General features: G+C 34.8%; 1 protein-coding gene across 2 annotated transcripts in view; it reads right to left on the bottom strand.

Moving 5' to 3' along the window:
- Positions 1 to 24,437, bottom strand: part of SPRED1 (sprouty related EVH1 domain containing 1) — a 117,730-nt gene that overhangs the window by 52,009 nt on the left and 41,284 nt on the right. For both annotated transcript variants that reach the window (XM_027570945.2, XM_027570946.2), the window contains exon 2: positions 6,040 to 6,214. In XM_027570945.2, coding sequence (XP_027426746.1) covers positions 6,040 to 6,214 — 175 coding nt within the window. The remainder of the gene's footprint in view (positions 1 to 6,039; positions 6,215 to 24,437) is intronic.

The raw sequence follows: 24,437 nt of genomic DNA, 5'->3' as shown, positions 1-24,437 counted from the left end.
CAATAAATACTTGTTACATGAAAGACTCACCTTTAAAAAGGGAGTATTCCCTTTTGATAATGTAGGAATCAGTAAGTTCCTTTAGTGCAAGGTAAGCCAAAAACTCATCACATACTGGAGACTGAAATATGAATGAGAGTGGTTTGAATGACTGACAAGAAAAATTTAGATTGGATTAAAAAAGAAAATAATAGGAGATAATGAAGCCAGAAGGAGTCTAGTGAAATTGGGACAAAACTGGAGTAACAAAGTGATAGAGTAAGCACGACACTCTAAGAGCAAGGAGAGGGGAATAAAATAGAAATGACAGGAAATTGTAAAATTCCTCAAATAGAACAGTTTTGAGTAACAACCAGATCCAGGAAAGTAGGTTGCTGAAATGAAGACCAGAAAGTCAAGACTATGCAAAGAAAAGCAGCCAAAAATGATGATGAGGCTCAGATGTGGAAAAGCTGGCTATGGGAAGGAACTGCTATGGTCAATAGATGAAAATGAAAGCTAGAGGATGGTGATCTAAATGTAACAGAATGTCAACAGAGGGATGTATATATACATGGGTGATAGAGTAATATTCTGTAAGAGGAGTAAGGAACAATAAAAATGCTGAACTATCTCTACTCCCACTCCCATTTTTCCCCCTAACTTTGCAGTATTAGGGTGACTAGAACCAGTATCTTTCAAGAGATGGAGCTGCTGAATCCTAAGTGGAAAGCTAGTTAATGCAACTGATTTTCAATGGAGGAAAAGTTCTGTAGAAGGACTGATGTTTCACAATGGAATAATTCACAGAGGCACAGTGGGAAAGGCTAAGCAGAAAATTGTTGTTCTGTACTTTTATAAAGTTTAATCCAAGGCAGAAAGATGATCCCTGATCTTCTAAGGTTTCCAATGGTGGAGAGTGGGTAAGTTTCATTTTTTAAAAAAGCCACTGCTATATTTTAACTACTTTATTTTCTTCCCAGAAAATAAACACTCTAATTTTGTTTTAGTCTCTACTATCTGGAAAGAAACCCCATTTTAAAAATGTGTCTTTTTAAACAACAGAACTATTATCATCTAGGCATTTTAACTTTTATAATCATTTTTATCCACAACTTAATTACTTATCAAAAAAACAATTCCTTAAATCTCTGGCAAATTCTTAAAACTTGAAATGTTTCTTATTTTTCCTTTCTTCATTTTAATATTACTTTGTCACTCTAAGCTTATAATGGTATCTTTAACTTTGCTTTGACATAGCACAGTGCCTTTTTCTTGTTTCCACAGAATGTTTTAAGTAATCCAGATGTTTTAAGAGTCCTACTTTATCTTTCTATATAGCCTACCCTATTTCTTGTTATCTCTTAGTATATAATAAGCTTTTAAAAGCATAATACCTTTAAATTAGTAAATTTGTAGTATTTTTATTGTCTACTACATAAAATTACTTTAAATAGTTATTTTAGAATCCCATAATTAAAAACTGTTTTTAGTAATATTTTAGCAAAATTTTAAATATTACTAATAGTTTATTCAAGTACTCATAAAGCCTCTAAAGGTATATTGTAATTCAGTGTTCAAATTTATATATCACATGCAATTTAGTTAAATGGTCAAATAATACAATGTATACACATGGTAAACACTCCAATAAGATGTTTGCCTATCAAGTAAGAGTGTCATATTAACAGAAAGGTCACTGTATCTAGTGAAAATTGAATTCAAAAGAGAAAGTTTCTATCATGGGAAATGTGAAGCTCTACAGTGAAGATTATCTACCCAAATTAACAGTTAAATTTTAGTTAGCATTTCTAAAAATGTGATCCAAGAGAACACCAGCTTTTATTGGAGAAATCAAGGCTGTAAAGATTTAGAAGGAAATGGAGGCTATAATTCATATAAATTAAAAAAAAAAAAAGGAGTTCTGAGAATCCATCCTTGTCAAAACCATTCCACCCATCCCCAAGTGTCCTTATTACCTAATGAAAGGTAGTCTTTCATTATCTTGGGCTACAACACCAAAACCTGGTGTTTCTTTTGAATTCCTTCTCAATCACCAATAAAGTATGAAAGTCAATGTAGAGAAGAACTTTCCAACCTTTTCCTCAGGCATGCTTAGAAAAATAATGATTGTAAGGCAACCTGGAAAGAGGAGGAACTGCTAGGGGTGAAGAGGCAAGCAGCCTGAACTTTGACCTATTCAGGAGCTCTAATTTAGAGTAGGAAGGGTAGCCTCAGAAATAAATTCCACCAGTGTAAGCATCAGAAAAACAGGCAAATTACAGGTAAGCATTATAGGAAATAATTTCTGATCCTCTGAATGAAGGAATGAATGACCTCATTGCACAAAAGCCTGCCTTCCTGAAAAAATCCCAGTCAGCCTGCTCTTTCTTTATCCGTGCTCCCTTTCTTGTAAAAAAAAAAAAAAAAAAAAAAAAAAAAAAGTGAACTATAACCATTTTTGTAACAAGACATTTTTAGTACAAGTAACTATAAAACAAAGACTGGAAAAAGTCTTCTACCAAAGTGCTTCTTTTACCTTTGAGAAAAGCCATCTTTCTTCTTCACTATTGTTAACCAGTATTCTGACTTATATACACTTTTTTTAAATTTTTTATTGTTATGTTAATCACCATATATTACATCATTTGTTTTGGTGTAGTGTTCCATGATTCATTGTTTGTTCATAACACCCAGTGCTCCATGCAGAATGTGCCCTCTTTAATACCCATCACCAGGCTAACCCATCCCCCTACCCTCCTCCCCTCTAGAAACCTCAGTTTGTTTTTCAGAGTCCATCATCTCTCCTGGTTCGTCTCCCCCTCTAACTTACTCCCCTTCTAGTATTTCTTTATTAAGCTACACAAGTGTTCTCAGATTACTAATTATCAATCCTTTCTTAAAGGGCACAAGTTTTCTTAGAGGGTACGAAAGGCAGGGATCTCACTTCATTTCTGTAATTCATCTAAGGTAGATGATTCTACAATGTGACTCACATAAGAAATGAGTACAGAACAGTTTTTACCAAGTATCTTTTACATGATTAACTACTGCATGGTTAACTGCAGTTTATTCACCAAGGATTTTAAAGAAAACCATCAACTTGGGAAGAACTTTGTAAAATTATAGACTCGACAGTCATAAAGTACTACTTCTTTTTTAGATAAATCATGAAACTAGAATCCAGAAAAATGGATTAAAATAAAACCAATCAATAAAAATATCTATAGATAAGGACATTAATGATCCCAAATTACAGTGATAATGAAAAAGATATATACTTCAGTTCGGTTACTGCTTCAGAATTATCTTGGTCAGATGTGCAAACCCAAGAGAGGGGGCCAAATAATGTGCTTATTTCAATGTTCCTGTCCCATTTATCTTGAGATTCCATAAGACTTTGCTGTTTTCAATTTATATCCATGCATTACTGCCTCTGCCTTTGATCACACAAGTCCCCCTCACCTAAAACTCTTTACTATAGGCTAATCCCTACAAGAAAAATGGCAACCCTCCAACTCAAAGTAATTTGTCTTTTATGTCTACACAGAGATATAGTTATCATCCATGTTTCACAAATAAGTTTCTTCTAGGCAAAATGGTCAGGTGAAACAACAGATGTTCTGATTCCTGGGTCCAGTGCCTCTATCAGAAAAACCTATTTTCTTGTTGGTCTATTATGATTCTCTACCCTAGGATTAGGTTATGGGCTCAAATTAACTCCTGACATAATGAAGTAAGTTTCCGTGTGTTCTTTCTGAATCCATTTTATTCTCACTAGCTTTATGTCAAAGCCACACTCTGAGTAACCACCTAATCCATCAATCTGAGCTTTCACTCCTAGTTAATGCAGACTTGGTCCCATATTTAATTATCCTGAAGTAAACTGTCCACCTTCATTAATATAACTAATAATCTGTTTCACTCTGATTATTCCTTTTCTCTACTTCACATCTAGGTCATCTTTTCCTTGTTTTTATGCTTTTTCTAGCAAGCTTTTTTCTCCAACTCTTTCTCCACCTTTGACTTCTGTCTTCCTTTCTCTTTTTACAAAGCTAAAACATGCCTTAAATCTTCACTATTTCACTCAGTTCCTAAAATCTACAACCTCTCCTCCAACAACATTCCCATTATTATTAGCTCAGACAAGAAGCATAAACTCCAGGACAGGTCACCATAGGCTCTTTCTTAGAAGTTTACAAGGCTTATTTAAATAAGTGTTAGTATATGCCATCTACCATCTTATGCAAACTCACAACCACCCTTAAATATTTAAACTTTTAGAGATGACATGTTAAATTTCTTATATACACTTATGACTTCAACTGGGATTTCCTACAATCCTAAAACCACATTTTGGTTAATTGAGATACATTATCAGGAACGAATCATAAACTCAAAAAACAGAGTTGGAAAGCTTTCAAGAGGATTTAGGGTAACTCTCCATTTAACTGAGGCAGAAACTGGGGGACAGACAAGTTGGGCAACTTTCTAAATTACTAAAATAATTCAGTAATAAAAAATATCCAGAAACCAAACCAGAATTAAAAGTAGATTTAATCAAAATGTTCATGTATTGAAAGAATTTTTTGGAACTTAAAACACATTTTCAATAGAAATAACATTATTGATGCTAACTAAATGGGCTTACAAACTAGTCCACAATTACATATTTAAAGGAAATTCTAGTTATTTTTAAGAGTCTTGGAAATTTTTGGCATTTTATTCTAATTCTGCTTCTAAGTGTATGCTTTCCTTTTGCTTGATGCAGAAATGACATTAACATTACTCAGCTTTTCAGGTATCCTGATTGCAGTTGTTTTTTGGCTCACAAATAAAAAAGAGCTTTCCACACCAATTAAAAGAGAGTAAATACTTAACATTATCAAAGTTTAGATTCAAATTTTAAAATACATAGATGGAAGAAAACACTTATCTGGGTAGAAGACAGTAGTGTTAAAACCTAGTCTGGCAACCAGGTAGTCTTATGAGCCTAGAATAACTAGATTAATAGAGAATGAAGAGAAAGAACCTGAGAAAACAGACTCCAGAGTAGGAGCCAGTAAAATTTTCTATAAGGGTCCAGATACTTATGGTCTCTACTGAAAATACTCAACTTGTCATTGTAGTATGAAAGCAGCCAAAGACAAAATGTAAAAGAAGGGCTATGTTGCAAAAAACTTTATTTATGGACACTGAAATTTGAATTTTATGTAATTTTCATGTGTCACAAAATTATTACTCTTCTTCAAATTTTTTTCAATCATTAAAAAGTGTGAAAATCATTTTTTTTAAAGATTTATTTATTTATTTGACAGAGAGAGAGACACAGCAGGGAGAGAACACAAGCAGGAGTGGGAGAGGGAGAAGGCTTCCCGCAGAGCCGGGGGCCTGATGTGGGGCTCGATCCTAGGACCCCGGGATCATGACCTGAGCCAAAGGCAGATGCTTAACAACTGAGCCACCCAGGTGCCCCCCATTCTTTTTTTTTAAACTTGAAGAAGTTGTTGCTTTTTTTTTTTTTTTTTTAAGATTTTATTTGTCAGAGAGAGAGAGAGCAAGAGCGAGCACAAGGAGGGGGAATGGCAGGCAGAGGGAGAAGGAGCAAGGAGCCCGATGCGGGACTCGATCCCAGGACCCTGGGACCATGACCTGAGCGAAGGGCAGACACTTAACCGACCGAACCACCCAGGGGCCGTGTAAAAACCATTCTTAACTCATGGGTCATACAAAAACACGTGGCAGGCCTGGATATTCCTGGTGGACTACAGTTTATCAACCACTAGTCTAGGGGACAGTGAGAAAGAAGGCAGATTGTACCTGGTTTAATAACTGGGGGGACTATACATGTATTATATCTAATAAAAAATGTAGCTCCTTTCTAACACATATACATTCATGAGTCTCAGTTGCAAAGAAACAGGCATATTTCACTGTCTTTAAGATTAAAAGAGCTTAGAAACATAATCACTGATCCTGGGCAATTCTAATCAAAACTTTAAGTAGATAATTCATTCTATAGAATCTTAAAATTATAGCAGTAGGTATATTATTCATTACCATTTTGTCCCTGAGTCGCTCTCCACGGATAAAAAAGTCAGCACAGCCATTCTCTTCCTGGTGAGGGACTTTGAAGACCGTGACGCAGCTTAGTCCACTCCCTCCAAGTGGTAACCATCCACCACTTGAGTCATCCCGGGTCATCACCACAGCTCGCACTCGTGCATAACTATTACTAAAACAGATGTAAAGATTAGAAATTAGGTTTTCTATAAACAAGAAACAGCCAAGCTGTCAGTCTTATTTGAGAAATCAAAGACCACATTAGTTAATGTGTGGTAACTAAAATGTTTCCTACTTCCATGACAGTCCACAAAGTAACCTACTTGAAAGAGGTAAAAAACCACAAACTAACTAACTTAAAAGGTTAACCTTCATTTTGAAGACTAACCTTACAACAAAAGACTGCAGATCTTGTATTTCAATTCATCATTTGAGTAGTTGAAACACATCTGATTGCCATGGAAGAAGTTATAAAGGACCCCAGAGACAAATATTGTGAAACTATACAGGCCACCATCAAACTTGTCTATTTATGTCCACCTGTTGCAATATAATCAGGACAAATTACTGCTATATTTTAGCACATTTAATTATGACCTAAGTTTCTAACATTTCTAAAGTGCTGAAACAAACACAGTACAGAAGCCACATTTTTTATTTCTTCTAACAACTGGGAATCTAAATCACAGTTCATATAAAGACAAATGTTCTATTTCAAGAACTTATCAAGCAAATTCATCTACAGAAACTTTTCATGCTCTCTTTTTAGCAGTCTCTAAAGAGACCACATTCTAGTTCTAGCCGGAATCATTTCCTAATATTAACCACAACTGTTCTTTACGTAAAATCTAAGAAATGTGTCACATAAAGTAATATTTTAGATTACTGACATCTAAGCATTTTAGTTCCAAACTTTTAATATAATAATTATTAATGAAATCCTTTCTAAAAGTAGTATACCTTGATAACTTCTTAGAAAATTGTATTAAATATAACTTAAACTTGTCTTGGTTACTATGAATATCAACTGAGGTTCTATTTAACAGTTCTGTGCTACTTAGTGTCTTTGCATGTTCCAAGTGTTAGCTTGCCAGTTGTCATTTCTATTGTCCTAGTGCTTGTCTAAAATCTCCCCCTAGTTGATTTTTTTTTGCTTTACATATTTATACTTTACATACAATAACATATTGATCTTAAATATAAAATTCAACAATTTCTGACAAATGTACACATCTGTATAACCAACATGATAATCAAGATAGGGAACATTTTCATGACTCCAGAAAATTCCCTTAAGCCTCCTATCCATCAAATAGGTAACCACTGTTCTGTTTCCAAACAAATAATTAGCTTTGACTGTTATGGGCCTTCAATACCCATGTAATCAAACAGAACCACCATTTGTACCCTTTTTGTCTGACTTATTTGACTCATCATATTGTTGTATTAGTTCACTCTTTTTTACTACTAAGTAGTCCTTCACTGAATAAATAAATCACAATTCACTTGTTTCTTGTATTGATGGGCATTTGGATTGTTCCTAGTTGCTGACTATTCTGAATAAAGCTGTTACATAAATATTCTTGTACAAGTCTTTTTGTAGACATACTGCTTTCATTTCTCTTAATATGGAAGAATGGAACTGATGGGTTACAGGATAGTATGTTTAGCTATCAAAGAAATTTAACAAACTGTTTTCCAAAGTGGTTCTATCATTATACATTCCCAACAGTAATGCATGATAATTTCAGTTGTTCCATATCCCTGCTAATATTTGGTGTTTCCAGTCTTAAATTTTACTCATTATAGCGAGTTTACAGTGGCAAACCATTATGGTTTTAATATCAATTTCCCTGATGACTCATGGTGTTGAACAACTTTTCATATGCCCATGGGCCATTTATACGCCATCCTCTTTTTAAGTCTTCAGTCATTTTTTTTATTATGCTTATATTATTGATTTTTAGAAGTTCTTTATATATTCTTGACCCAAGTCTTTTGTCAGAAAGCTTTATACTTTTAAAGTGTCATTGTGTTGTGGTCAAGTGAGGAATCTAAAGTCATATTTTCACAAGTTGATCCTGACTCAGCAACTTACTAGTTGTGTGTCCTTGAGAAAGTTACTGTATGCACCTTTCATAAATGTAAACAATGCCTGACACATAATAAACAATATGTAAGTATTAATTATCATTTGTAAAACAAAGAATTAAAATTGTAGTAGTCATCCTGATAATTCAAAGCCAAGAAGGACCTGGGAAGAGATAAAATTTACAAAGTCAACCATAATTCTCTATTATTGGAGTCAAACTATCAAACTAATTCTTTAAGGGAAGTGCTACAAGTCTTCAGCTTTACAGGTTACTATTCTAAGCTTTTTATTATTCAGAGGCTCTGATTCTTGTCTGGGCCCCGTTCTTAACAATCTTCAACTCAGAGAACCGATCAGTATTCTATGAGTGCATACCATAAAAGCTGGTCTGACGGAAGTATCAAATTGGAGTCCCCCTCTTAGGTTGGGCTGGAACCTCTACTATAAATACACGTGACGTATACCAAGAAGCCAGGGAAGCTTGTTCCACTGAGAACCAGCTTGGAGGGATACAATCAATACTAGACAAAGGTCATTTGGTTTGTCAAGAATCTAACCTAAGGATACCCCAGAAGCACAGCACATAACTTAGACATATTAGGTTCAGATTAACGGTCTGTGAACTGAACTCATTCATTTAAAGGTCAATATGTTTGAAGTTCAGTGAAGTCATTTCAAAGGTAGAACTTGGGTTAAAACCTAACTTCAAGTTCCCAACAAGCATTTAAGTATTTATTTTACTGTAAGATCCTGACTCTTCCTTCTTACCTAATTCTGTAGTAAACTGGGAAGTTTAAGAATTTTATCCTAGGTTCTACAAGGCTTAAAAACCCAAGGAGTAAAATAACCCATTCAGAAGCTCAGGGCATATTTTGACTTTAGAGTATGAGAGCAGTTAACCTCTTTAGGGCACAGACTCTTATTTTTTCATCTTTGAATTTTACTAATTCTCATTTACAACTTGTATAATGCTTCTCAGCATATTTTATATTTAAAAAAATATAAAAATGTCCACAAGTAAGAGTATTAAAAAATATATAAAAATCCTAAGTAGTTATTTTAGGATGGTGAAGTTAGGTATTTTCCCTTCATTTCTGTTTCTTCAAAATTATTTTATAATTAATATTTATAAATTAAAAGTGATTTAAATAAAGAACTTACATTTTAACTATGTCTTGGCTTTACTCAAGATACTGTAAAATTTTTAAATGTTCTTAACAATGTATGAATGCATTTTTTAAAAAAGTATCCCTAACATAATTCTCTTTGCTAACCCAATTACTTTGTTTTCTACTTTATAAAGTAGAAACAAACCTAGAAGAAACATATTGCCCTTTCTAGAAAAATCAGATAAAACAAAGATCTCTTTAGTAGAAGAGTAATAAGGCTGCCTGATTCACTGTTCACTTTAATACAATAAAAGAAGTTTTAAAGCTGACCAGTAATTTATATATTTTTTTTAATCTCATGCTTTCATCTATACCAAATATGTCATTGTTTCCCTTATCTATTTCAAGCTGATCCTTCAAGCTTTAAAGTATTCCAGGAGCTTATGTAAATAAATCTGTATTGCCCCTACTAGAGCCTTTGTTAGTTTATAATTTAACTCAGCTTCCAACTTTAAGACCTAAGACTAGAATACGTACCGTAAAATTTTTCAATAAATAATAACGTGTGGGATGGGGTTTTGTTGTTTGTTTGTTTTTAAAGACAGACCTTCCTTCCTGCCAAGGTTAATCTTTTCACCTGTGCTTTTAATTCTTATATTCTCTTTACCTTCAAATTGTTTTCTTTTCCCAAATAAAAATAGTAACTCTTTTGTATAAAACATGCAACCTCACCTAAAGACTAATGGCAGCTCTTACAAACTGCCCTAGCTGCCTTGCAGCATAATAAAATTTGTACCTGTAATCCCCTCCTTAGATAAAAGTGACTTCAAAGCAAGGAACCAAACTGTATTATTCTATTTAAAATAATAATAAACATTTTTCCCTGATCATGTAAACAACAGAAGCCCATTCTAGTAAATGTGGAAAATAAAGAAAAATAACACTTGCCATCATAAAAGTTAAAATTGGATTTTACTCTCTGTGTATAATATTTGTACTCTATTAGTCTATTAGTCTGAGACAACAGCTATTTATGATGACAATTTATTCTTATTGCTAAGAATGCAACAATTTCCCTCTTGAGCTACTTTAATACTTAGTTGAAAGGCACTTGGTTCTCAGTGGTTTATCTTAAAAAATCTGACTTACTATTTAGTTGAAAGGCACTTGGTTCTCAGTGGTTTATCTTAAAAAATCTGACAGTAACTACCTTCTATAATTTTCTGAAATAGTTCAAACTAAAGCTCTATTCTTCCCTGTGGTAGTGAACTACCCAATAACCACTTTTTGGCCTAGCTTTTATTCTAATGAAACGAAGAGGCTCTTATTGTAAAACATAGCTGAGTTTCCTTTATTTTATTCAAAATCTAAATTGTCTCAACTGTTAATCTGATCTCATCTGAACAATTATAGCAAATCTTTCCTTTCAGCTATAGTCAGCAAATCAGAAAACTAATACAGAAGTCCAGGTGAGAGGTAATGTTGGATTGGCTTGGATGATAATAATGGACACAAGAGGAATGAACCGATTTGGGTCTATTTCGGTGGAAGAGCCAGGAGGATTTATTGATGGGGTTAAGCAAGTGTTCTAAATTATCTAAAATTCTTGGTCACCATGACCTTTATTTTCTAAAATTTTCAACTGGTACTTCAGTAAAGTTAAAGGCAAAAGAAGACCAAACATGAAGATAAATTTTGCCTCTCTTATATTGATCCATGTAGTTTCTTTTGAAATAGCAGTACTGTTTTACACATAATCCAGAGTAACTCTAAAGCTGTACGTTATTGTATTTTGTGGTAAATTCCTATTACGGTTGCACTTTCAAATTTGCACATTGGCAAAAACATTTCATATCAAATCAGGGTACAGTTATAGAAAATTCTACAAGCCCCAATAGTCTAATATGCAAAATGTCCTTGGCCTAAAAAATGGCCTTTTTTTTTCTTTTCTCCCTTGTATCATACTCTTGCTCTGTTATTACCAAGCCTATTACATACATCTACCCAATTGTCTCCTTGCTCTCTTCATTCTTTCTATACTATCTCTAATTTTCAACTGAGTTGTCCTTCTATTGATTTGCATAAATTCTTTATATTATCAACGCTAATCCTCTGCCAGTTACGTGAATTTTAGGTATCTTCTGATCTGTGGCTTTTTTTTTTTTATTATTTTTGTAATGTCTTTCGAAGAACAACACTTTTCTTTTACCATGGTCAAATGTATTTCTTTTCCTTTACGATTTGCGCTGGTGACTTTCTATAAGATCTCATACATACCTATTTTAAACCTTTTACATTCTATTAAAGGATAAAACTTCCTTATCTTTTTAAAATCATTTCAGCACAGAATTCTCTACTTTCTCTGAAAGTAAAAAAGTCCTTAAAGTCACCATGTCTGGCAGAACAAATATTCATGTATCTACTGAATTATAGCCCATGACCACTGACCAGAAATTAAATCCAATTTGGTCTTTGTTTCTCAGCTATACATGATTCTGTTTCCCCTGGGCACAGCAACCAAGTCTGCTATACATAGTGCTGATGAATTAAGACCTACCTTCATTAATTTCTTTTTGTATCTAGGGTCCACTATGGTCCAGAAAACTAATAGAAGATCAATTAAAGTGGGAAAAGGAGGCAGAAGAGGAGGTCAGAATCAGAGATTTGAAGATGCTATACTGCTTGGCTTTGAAGATGCAAGAAGGGTCATGAGACAATGAATGCAGGCCTCCAGAAGTTGGAAAAGGCAAGGAAACGGATTCCCTAGATCCTCCAAAAGGAATGCAGTCCTACCACTACTGTGATTTTAGCCCAGTAAGATCTAGTTGGATGTCTAATCTTCAGACTACAATATAACAAAATTGTGTTATTTTAAGCCACTAAGTTTGTAGTAATTTGTTATAGTAGCAACAGGAAACTAATACAAAAGATGAGGAGGGCAAACCTTCCTGAGGATATGAAAGTAATCCACATACAGGAGGCAAAAATAACTATTTTCCATTTCTAACTACAACAGTACCAAACAAAACTGCTAAAATATTAAAAAGAAACAAAAAAAACCCGTAGAATCCCTTAAGATTTGTTCAGGACAATAAGGATTTATATTTTTCCATAAGGAGGTATTTATAGTGACAAAACATTCCATGTCCTCAACAGTGTATTTAAAGTATTACCATCCAGGTATTAAATATTATTTATTACAGAGACTGGGTATAAGAGAAAAAGGAAGCATTTAATAGAAGTAAATAAGAATGATATAGCATTTCACAGTATAAGTACTTATTTTCTCAACTATAAAACATACAGATGATATTCAGAAGATAACCACATTACTACCCATTCATCTATTCACTTATCCAGGGAGCATTTATTTATATGCTTCATATAGAGACAAAATTTAAAAATTATGATCTCTTCCTAGAAGCTCATAATTTAGTGGGAAATATAAATAGTGGGATATGTTAAGACAAAGTGGGGAGTATAGGAGATGACTAAAATTCACATTAGATGTGGTTTTTGAACAGAAGTATATCAGGTGGAAGAAAAGCTAATAAGGACACTCCATGGAGAGAGCATGACACAAGTCCGTCACATTTAAGGACAACATTAAGTTAACTTAATGGATCTTACTGTATCAGGTCTTTCATACATGGTCAAGATTAGTACTCTATTTTATCACAATAAAGAGACCATAGGGTGAAAATCTACCAAGGGAGTAGAATACTCTGATTTGTGTTTTTAAAAATCTCTCTAAGACCAAGAGCACTAACAGAACTTGACTGCATCCACCCTAATGAGATAGGTTATTTCAACATTTTACAGATAAGGATATAAAAGACTGAGTTTGATTATAAAGGTAGAGGTCTTGAATTACTTGTTTTTTATTGGCAACTTTAAACTTGGAGCAAATATTATTTTCCACATAGTCATCACCAAAGCATCACATGGCAATTAATAGCATTGTGTTTAACAGCAAGCCAGATTTCCTAGATTCCAAAGGCAGTTGCATCATTTAAAAGTTATAACCTTGGGCAAATTACTTTGCCCTCTGTACCCCCATTCTCCTGGTCTGTAAATGGGCATAATAACTATCTACTGCAGTGTTTGAAAAGTAAATGAGGAAATGCAAGTAAAGCGTTTAGTATTTTACCTGGCTCAGTTTGGTGCCCAATAAATGTTACTATTATAATGCCTTCATATATTTAATCAACTTTATAATGTTATAATATCTGCATTCTGAAATTGTCTAAATTTATCTCATTCTGTATTTATGATGGTTTTGTATAATAAACCCAGGAGATAGCTTTTTACTTTTAGTAAGGAATTGTTAGCCACAGCTAAGTATCAAATATCAGTTCTCTAACTCTTCCACATACTGCTTACATGATGGAAGCACTTCTAACCGAGTCACAGGCATCTGGGAAGTCTCCCAGGAGGAGGAGAAATAAAACTAAAATCTAAAAAGGATAAATAAAGAGGTACTCACAAACTATCCCTTTAGAGTCAACAGTTCTAGGTTCTGCTAGACAGTATCATCAACCTATGAAAGTAGTTTAAAACTCTAACAACTTTGTATGTCCTCTATCTTCCGGACCCACTACTGTCAATTCTCCCTGATTCCTTAATTACCAGCACTGATGACAGGATTTCATCTTTGGAATTACTCTTGGTCTATGTTAGAAGAGCTGAACTATAAAAATATTCATTGTTAAAAAGAGACCAGAACGTAGAAGACAGGCAACCAATATTAATACCAGAGTTCATAATGAGATAAAAGTATTAGAATGAAATATAGTAGTTTTAAAATAATCTTACAGTAGGAAAGGCCTAAGATCCAGAGGCTGTTAAAAAATAAAGGGACAAATTCAACTATACGAAATACATTCCTGTATAGCAAAAACACCACACACGGTATAGTAAAAAAGGAGTGACAAATTGAGGGAAAAAAAAGATACAGCATATATTTATTAGTTTTCTATTGTTGCCATAATAAATTACTGAAAACAGTGGCTTAAAACAACACCAATTGATACAGTTCTGTGTACTAGAAGTCCTAAAGGCTTCACTGGGCTACAATTAAGGTGCTGGCAGCACTGTGCATTCCTTTCAGAGTAATACAGAAGAGAATATGTTTCTTTGTCTTCTCCAATTCCTAAAAGTCACCCACTTCCTTGGATTGTAGCCTCCTTCCATTCTCAAAGACAGGAACATTGCTTCTCTCTCACCCTTCTACAGTCACATCTCTCTCTGACCACCGTCCCACTGTCAGGAGAAGTTCTCCACTTTTAACAATGCAATACTGTGTAGCCAGGATAAAAATGAGGAAGCTCTTGATGGTGTCAAAGTGAGCTGATCTCTAAGTTTTGTTAGGTTTGGATTTTTTTTTAAGGTACATTAAGTATGTTTAGTATGCTATCATTTGTGGGGAAAAGACACACACACATATGCTTGCATATGAATAGAATCTTTACAAAATAGAACCGATTAACTGTTTCTTTCGCAAGGGAAAAAATACAAGAGTAATTTTCCTTTCATTAAATACTCCTTTATATTTTTTCAATTTTGCATTACATTATGCATTATCCTTTATGCAAAAATGTATTTACCAAACTTTTTTTTTTAAGATTGTATTTATTTATTTGACAGAGAGAGACACAGTGTGACAGGGAACACAAGCAGGGGGAGTGGGAGAGGGAGAAGCAGGCTTCCCGCAGAGCCAGGAGCCCAACCAATGTGGGGCTCAATCCCAGGACCCTGGGATCATGACCTAGCCAAAAGCAGACGCTTAACCGACTGAGCCACCCAGGCGCCCTGTATTTACCAAACTCTTAAACACACACGCACGCACTTCCTGAAAGGGCTATATGATCTCAGAATGGTACTTGTCTCTGTAACAAGAGCTAATAGTTTTTGTACACTTATCATTTATACAAAAATGAATTTTTAGTGGAATGCAGATTGATTTTAACAGCCTTCTTGCCCTCCCTGATGTCAAAACCTGCCCCACCCTGCACACTGAATCCCTCCCAAGAACCTGAAAGAACCAGTATCACTGTTCCCACCTTTTTACAATGTATAATTCTCCCTAATAACAGACTTGTTTAAATATAGCCTAGCATCTCAGCCCTCTCCACATTCCATAGAACATCCCCACAAATTACATCATATGTATGTATTTCTTCTAAAGATATGGGGCTCGTTAAGGAAATAGGACATGCCTGAAGGAAGTTGGATATTCGCATGTTGGATGTACAAATAACAGGCATCTTTTTAAAAGATTTCATTTATTTATTCGACATAGAGAGACAAAACGAGAGAGGGAACACAAGCAGGGGAAGTGGGAGAGGGAGAAGCAGGCTTCCTGCTGAGCAGGGAGCCCGATGCGGGGCTTGATCCCAGGACCCTATGATTATGACCTGAGCCGAAGGCAGACACTTAATGACTGAGCCACCCAAGCGCCCCTCAAATAATGGGCATATTATGAAGAGATACAAGGAGAGAAGGTGAAAGGTAAGGGAGGGAATTCCTTAGTCTTCCTAAGTCTTGCACCTAAGATCAAGGATTTGAGAAGGAAAGGCTTGAGAGGGATTCCTGGGTGGTAGAAGAATGATTTCTACTCTTTGAAAGCAGACATAGGTTTAGCAAAAGGGTATTCTTACAAACTCCAAGGTGAACATGAACAATCTCTAAATTGTAATACATTATCTAGTTATATTTCTTACTTTCCAAAAAGTCTTCCCTGATGCCTATCATAGGTATGTCTTATAAATGCTTCCATCATGTAAAGTGTGTGTAGAAGACTCAAAATAATTCATACTTGATAGTTAGGTATGGTTAATAATTCCTATTTTAAAAGAAAAAGGGGACACTGATTTAGGTAAGGTACATGATATCCTTGTATGTACCACTATGTAATTACATGAGAAGTTCCTTTCTACAAGTAGGAAGGCATAGTAATCTACTTTTGTTTCTTGGTGCCTTTAGTAAAATTTTATTGCCTGATATTATCTGTGCTACCAGAAATATTAATGAAAAATATGTGGGCTTATGACTAAGATGAAGTAATTCTCATCTAAGTGCATCAGGTCAATACCAACAACATTTGGTGAGAGATTACTCCTCTTTCTGGTCAGGGAACAGACGCAGGGAGATTCAGGTGGCACTCATGAGTAAGTAAGTCTTTCACTGTTAACATAAATAAGATGTTTTCATTAAGAAATCCAGCAGAATCCTTTACATTTAGTACCCCCAACTTTTGAATATGTTGCCAATCCTTCTATATGGTTTTGTACATGTAACCTTATTTAGTAGAGGCGATGAGCATTTACTTTTTCAAATGCACCTGGAAGCAAGTATTAAGAGTGAAGCTTTACCCATGCTGAGAATGTATACAGTGTCTTGGCATTTAATAGCAAGGAACAGAGGAATAACGAGGGTAAGCTGACAACCCTGCATATCTAAGATGCCAATTCTTCACTGAGTAGGCAAACAAGCTGAGGATGCTAAAAAGATAATGGAGAGTCAGTGGCAGGGACCAAAATTAGTCAGCAGAATAATCTCGAGAAAAAAGAAGTATCTCTCCATATAGTATTTAAAAAACCACCAACAAGAATATCTGATAGTCCTGGATATGCCCAACATTTCAAAGTCCTAGGAGTACCTCCATAAAATAAGGTATTTAATAAATGCTTGTATAATTGAATCCAGAAATAAAAAAGAAAATCAGATGAAGTAGCATGAGGAATGCTCAACAATTATTATAAATACCTATCAACAGTGCTTTTGGAAAAAAGCAGACAGCCCAAGATCATTTAAACACTTAAGCAAATGAGAATCTAGTCAAAATTTAGGAGTCTTCAATGATGTAGGTACATAATTATGCAATGTTAATAATACTTTATCCTATAGAAGTTTAGAGGTTCTCTAAAAATGCCATACTAGTCTGAAAATAAAAAGTATAACAGCAAATAGCTAATCCTAATTGTGCAACTGCAGAACCTTTGAGAATTTTAGACATTATTCCTTCCAAATGCAACATAAATGAATTCAATTTTCACTGAAAATATAATACCCTACAGCAGTGTGGTCTAATAGAAATATAATGCAAGCCATATATGTAATCTTTAATTTTCTAGTAGTTATTAAAAAAGTAGACAGAGTAAGCTGACAGTGGAAACACCAGAGAAGGTTAGCTTCAAGGGCCCATCCCTCAACAGAAATACTAAAAAGCAGAGCAAATAATTAGAATCAACTTTGTCAGAACTCTAGAAAATAGCCAAAGATTTACAGTAACCAAGCAAATGTTAAATCTAAGGGCAACTTGAGAATGATAGGAAAGCTTTGTGGCACTTGCCCTTGGTCTAACCCCACTCCCCAATCCCACCCTCAGAGGTGATCTTAAACATGGCAACCTGTGTTCTCAGCATGGGTTCCTGGTTCCTGGTTCTGGAGAAAGTAGAGCCAACTTCAGTCTCAAAGAACTGCATCTGGAGCTCTGTGAAGGACTGACATAAGGTGCTTGCATTCCCCAAACACATCGTAAGGCAAATGAAAAACCAGCTGATGCCAAGGGCAAAATATTATGGATGGCCAGTAATAGATGTACCAAGAGCCCGGGAGGAAAAGCTGGGAGAGTTTCTTTAGGGAATTAAAGCAATCAAAACTGATGTTATAGACTGGGAATTTAGAAAGGCACATGCACAGCCAGGACAGAGAAGTTCTGAAAGACTCTTTTAAGTTTTTATCTTGGGCTGACCTCTAAGCTCAGCACAAGTGGGAAGTAAAGGGTAAGGCAGCTATAAATGGCTTGGCTAAGCACTGAAAGAGTGCTATGATACAGAAATAATATGTTAAGACTGGGAGAGTTTTTCTTTCTTTCTGTTTTTTGTTTCTTTCTTTCTTTTTTAACTCCTGGAGCTCAAGGAAATCTCTGTCAAACATGAGATGACCCCAGGTTTTAGGAAGAAAGACTTCAGAGACAACACATGGCAAAGAATAAAAACTTTAAAGTTTAGAAAATTAAACAACTACAGCCCACAACCAGCAACAAACCCTGAAGAGTGGGAAGAATCCGATTTCCAGAGTTATTACATTATGATATTCAAACTGTTCAGTTTTCATCAAAAATTTACAAAGCATAAAAGAAACAGGAAAGTCTGGGCCATTCACAGATGAAATTAACAGAAACTGTCCCTGAGGAAGCAAAGACATTGGACTTACTAGACAAACATTTCAAATAAACTGTCATAAATATACTCGGGGTAAAGAAAATCAAAAAAATGATGTATAAGCAAACAGAAAATACTAATAAAGAAACAAATTATAAGGGGTGCCTGGGTGGCTCAGTTAGTTAAGCATCTAACTCTTGGTTTCAGCTCAGGTCATGATCTCAGGGTCCCGGGATTAAGCCCCGCATCAGACTCCACACTCAGCAGAAAGTCTGCTTGAGGATTCTCTCTCTCCCTTTCTCTCTGCCCCTCCTCTCTCTCTAAAATAAATAAATAAATCTTAAAAAAAAAAAAAAGACACACATTATAGAAAGGAACCCAACAGAAATTCTGGAACTGATAAATATAGTAACTGAAATGAAAAATTCAGTAGAAGATTTAATAACAGGTTTGATCAGGAAGAAGAATTAGTGAACTTCAAGGTAGGTCAACCAAAATGATCCAGTCTGAGTTGGATAAAGAAAAATGAACAGAACTAAGAAATCTTTGAGGCACTATCAAATATACCAACATACATGTAATGGAGAATCTCAGAAAGAGAAAAGGGAAACAGGCAGAAAGAATATTTGAAGAAATGGAAAAAAAAGAAAAACCTTTACAAATTTGATAGAAGACATAAATCTACACATCCAAGAAGTTAAACTCCAAAAACAGATAAACCAAAAAAAAAAGTTTTGAAACTGAGACACATTATAATCAAGTTGTTAAAAGACAAAAAGTCTTGAAAGCTGCAAGAGAAAAACTACTCATCATATGCAAGGGATTCCCAATAGGATTAGCAGCCAATTTCTCATAGAGAACAATGGAGGCCAGAGGCAGTGGAATGATGTAAAGTGCTGGGGCAAAAATGTCAACCAAGAACTCTATCCTTCAAAAATGAAGAAATTAAGATAACTAAAAAGTTGAAGGAGTTGCCACTTGTAGATCAGCTGTACCAGAAGTGCTAAAAAGAATCCTTCAGAATGAAATAAAAGGACACTAGACAGTAATTCAAAACCATATGAAGAAATAAGGAATTGTGGTAAGGGCTACCACATAGGTAAATATAAAGCCATTATTATTCTATTTTTGGTTTGTGGATTTTTCTTGTTTCCAATAATTATAAATCTATATTAACGGGCACATTAATGTATGAAGATGTAAACTGTGACAATAACAACATACAGCAGACCCGTATAGGAGTACAGCTTTTATGGGCAATTAGAGCTAAGCGAGAATCAATTTAAACTAAGGTGTTATAAATTTAAAATGTTAACTGTAATCTCCAATGGTAACCACTAAGAAAATATCCAATACATATATAGATAGATATAGATATACATACATATATGAGAATTGGAAAATACACTACAAAAAAAATTAAATGCACACAAAAAAGGAAAAAAGAGGAAATGAGAAACAGAAGAGGTATAAAATATACAGAAAACAAATGGCAAACAGGCAGAAGTACTTCATTATCAGTAATTACATGGAAGTGGATTAAACACTGCCAATCAACTGGCAGACAGGATTTAAAAAAAAAAAAATCATCCAACCATATACTGTCCACAAGAGACTCACTATACATTGTCTACAAAAGACTGACTTCACATCCAAAACTACCAATACGTTGAAATGAACAGATGGGAAAAAATATTCCATGAAACAATAAACAAAAGAGAGCTGGAATGGATATATTAATATTAGAGAAAATAGTCTTAAAGTAAAAAAAAAACTGTTACAAGAGAAAAAGGTCATTATATATTGATAAAAGGACCAATTCATCAAGAAGGTGTAGCAATTATAAATGCACCAAACAGCAGAAATCCAAACTATACGAAGTAAACACTGACAAAATGAGGAGAGAAGCAGAACTGAAATAATAGTTGAGGACTTGAATACCACACTTTTAATAATGAATATAACATCATCTATAAAAAACAATCAAGCACTGATATGCAACAATGTACAACCTCACAAAGATTACTCTAAGTTAAAGAAGCCATACACAAAAGGTCACATATTACATGATTCCATTTACATAAAATAACCAGAACAGGTAAATCTATAAACAGTAAATAGGTTGTTGGCCTGCAGGTTGGGGAGTAACTGCTTAATGTATATGAGGTATGTTTTTAGGGTGATGAAACTATTCTGAACTACATAGAGATGGTGGTTGCACAACACTGTGAATGTACTAAATACCATTAAATCGTACACTTTAAAACAGTTAAATATGTGACTTTTTCCTCAATTTAAAAAAAAGGAAAAGGAGGTAAAATTAATAATAGTATATTTTAATTAATCCAACATATCCAACATGTCATTTTAATAGATACTCAATATAAAATAATGAGAATTTTCCACTTTTTTCATACCTAAGTCTGAAAGTAAGTAAGCCCTTACCACAAAGTCTTTGAAATTTGGTGCACATTTTATACACAGCACCTGTCGATTCTGACTAGTGCTCTATAGTAATATGTAGCTAACAGCTACCATGTTGGACAGGAAATCTAACAAAAAGATTATAAAAAATAACTTGTCAGCGAGCATATATTGAAAGAAGACATTCTTAAAATCTGGAATGCTCACTTTCTTTCATACAACACTTGCAGCTAATCCCCAATGCCTTCTCTTTGTTATAAACTGAAGTAGCCACCAAAGAAATAAATATATGCATATTCCTACCTTTCATTTTATTTTCTCTTCTGGAATGCTCTTTACAGCAATATAAAAGACCCATAGTTAATGCTCATCTTAGCTTCTAGAGGCTATAAAGGCTTCTTCTTCTGGTGAATTTGGAGTATTTATAATCTTTATCTTTCATTATGCAGTTACTAGTTATGATTCCTCTAGCTTTACCTTGTATCATTTAGCTTTAACCGTCTCCCATTTACCACATCTTAAATTTCCCATACCACCCATAGTGCCTTGTATAGACGAACTTGATTTGACATTCAACATCTTCCTGTTCCATCACAATTCTCTTCTACTACAACTAATGAACACTATCTCATCTGCAGGTCAGGATAAAACCAAAAGAACATCTGCAACATCTACCACACAATGTGAATTAGCTACCTAGCATCTTTAACTCAAGAAAACATAGCACAAGAAACACAGCAGAGGAACTTCAAGACTCCTCTTCAGCAGGAGTCCTCATGGCGATTCAGAGGCTATTCTTTAGCTCCTTAACTGATAGTTCAGTTGTAAGGGAATAAAACCCTATGGGTATGAAATCATGAGCGTATAGAATCATTCCTGGCTTAAAAGCTCTAAACAGGAAGCAAAATATATAACAGTACCATGGACATAGTTTCTTGGAAGTCCTGGAAAGGGATATACCCAGGTAAAAGAATACACCACGCTCAGAGCAGAGTAAAGCTCTGGCTCCCCACCCAGTATATGGCTCATTCGCAATTTTCCCAGTCCAGATGCTGTTAACCAGTCAGCAATGCTGCCTAATAACACAACTCACATTCCACTTTCATCAGGATTCCAGAGAACCAGAGCTTAAAAAAGTAACCCCAAATCATTTTCCATAAAGAAGGAGAATGGAGGGGCACCTGGTTGGCTCAGTCGGAAGAGTATGCGACTCTTGATCTCGGGGTCATGATTTCCAGTCCAACACTGGGTGTAGAGATTACTTAAATAAATAAAACTTAAAAAAAAGAAAAGGAGAATGGATTAAATTTTTACTATTATCTAAAACAGATTAACTGCCAATTAGATGAAGACACATTTACATACATATTTTATTTAAAGAGGTGTTTGGCCATTGTAATTCATTCTATTACTACCAGCTATCAGAATATGGATATTGCCTCATTATATGTAACTTATTCATTGTAATAATATTCTAACTGTATAAGAATAAAATAAGTAAAAAATGACCTTAGTATTTCTTACACATATATTTTTTAACAATCTGAGTTGTAAATCTAAAAGCATTGCTGCCTTTAACAAATAAGACATACTCCAACAATATATCCTCTAAAATGTCACTGGTAAGGGGAGAAAAAAATTCTAGTAGCATCTCATTTAAAAAGTGGACTGTGGAGGCACCTGGGTGGCTCAGTCGGTTAAGCATCTGCCTTTGGCGCAGGTCACGATCCCAGGGTCCTGGGATTGAGTCCAGCATCGGGCTCACTGCTCAGTGGGGAGTCTGTTTCTCCCTCTCCCTCTGCCTGCCACTCTGCCTACTTGTGCTCTCTCTTTGTCAAATAAATAAAATCTTTAAAAAAATTTTTTAAGTAATATAAAATAAAAAGTGGACTGTGAAGGAACATTTTGAAATAACATCAAATATGTACCTGGAGTTGTGGGGAGAGACAGCAGGAAAGGAAGTTTACAAGACCTGTCAGTCAATTTGTACTGGCACTAAGTAGATTTTACAAGTGGAAAGGCAGGACATACGCTCCTCTGAATCAAGCATTCTGAGGAGAAAATCTGGCAGCTGACAATGAACCAAAAGAACAGGGATCCCTTTGGGGACCAAAACAAAGACACTTGATAACATTTCTCCAATTAAGATTAAAATAACTTAGATTCAGTTGCAGAGCTAGTTTTTCTTACGGTGAGATTTCCTTAAACCCTCATTTTTTTCCAGACGCAATTACATAGATAGTAAGTGATAGAGCCAAGTATCAAATAAAGGTCTGAATAGAAAGCCTCTGCTTTTTATCATCATTTACAACCAAACCAATGCATGGTTGATATAACTCACTGATCAAAAACAGTATTCACACTGTAAGTATATATCTACTCAAGAATAAATTTTTATCTCAAGGTTCCAAGAAGCTTTAGAATTCTCATAGAGTAAGTTAAGATGCTATTTCTCATGCACATGTCCATGTACACACATGTGCACATACAAACCCTGCCTGCATGTGGACACAAGACACAACTGTCAGTATGGAAAATTTAGCAGGATTCCTGCTATTATGCTGTTTGAAGTGTACTGACAATGCTTCAAATCAAAAGTGTTTAATTTTTAAATAAAGGTGACTTCATTTTAGAGTTGGCTCTAGGGGCACCTGGGTGGCACAGTTGGTTAAGCATCCAACTCTTGGTTTCCACTCAAGTCATGATCTCAAAAGTTGTGAGATGGGACCTTGCATCATGCTCCATACCCATCGCAGAGTCTGCTTAAAACCTTCTCTCCCTCTCCTTCTGTCCCTCCCCCACCATGCTCACTCACTTGTGCTCTAAAATAAATAAATAAATCTTTAAAAAAATAAAGTTGGCTCTGGTTAAGATTCCTTATTTATCTCCCTCACCCCATTATCTCCAAATACACAAAATCCTCATAGTTAAAGCAGAAATGGCCTCTTCTCAGAGTTCAAAAGTCCTGGAATTGAGTCTTATTGTCTCTGATTTGTTTAGCTTGGGTTACTGGATAATTCCTAAACAAATCACACCTATGAAGGGTCATGCAACTCAAACCAAAGGCCTCAAAGTAAAGACAGGATGATTCTCCCCAAAGAGTAGGAAGCTCTTCTTTTAACAGAAGAAGAATCAAGTTACAGTTGGCAAACTAAAACAAAAGATGGCCATTACAAAGGAAACATGGGCATGGATTCAAGGTAAAAAAAGTCACTTAAAGTAGGTGGAGCATGATGAAAGAAGACATAAGAGTACGCACTGTATATGTTATTCTTGTGTGAGTTGGAAGATTACTGAAGATGACAAAAATTAGACTAAACAGGAATCTTACTGGTCAGGGTTTGCATATTCAAAAGGAACTATATTACAGGCTTCTGTGCCGGGGCATATCATTAAATTGGTATATAAGAATAATTTCATTAAAAAATAGGATCAGGAAAGCTTGGAAGAGTCAGGAAGCAAAGACAGAAAGGCAGCTAGGAAGATGCTATCTGAATTCAAGTATTATTTCAGTAATGATCCTGGGAACACAGCAATGTCTTTACAGACAGAAGTACAAGGCAGAGTCTTAGATCTATTCTTTTAAACAAAACTCACAGAACA

This window comes from Zalophus californianus, chromosome 6 (genome assembly GCF_009762305.2).
Source record: "Zalophus californianus isolate mZalCal1 chromosome 6, mZalCal1.pri.v2, whole genome shotgun sequence".
Taxonomy (NCBI): Eukaryota; Metazoa; Chordata; class Mammalia; order Carnivora; family Otariidae; genus Zalophus; species Zalophus californianus.
Note: the sequence above shows the minus strand (reverse complement) of the source record. Positions and strands in the feature narration are given on the sequence as shown.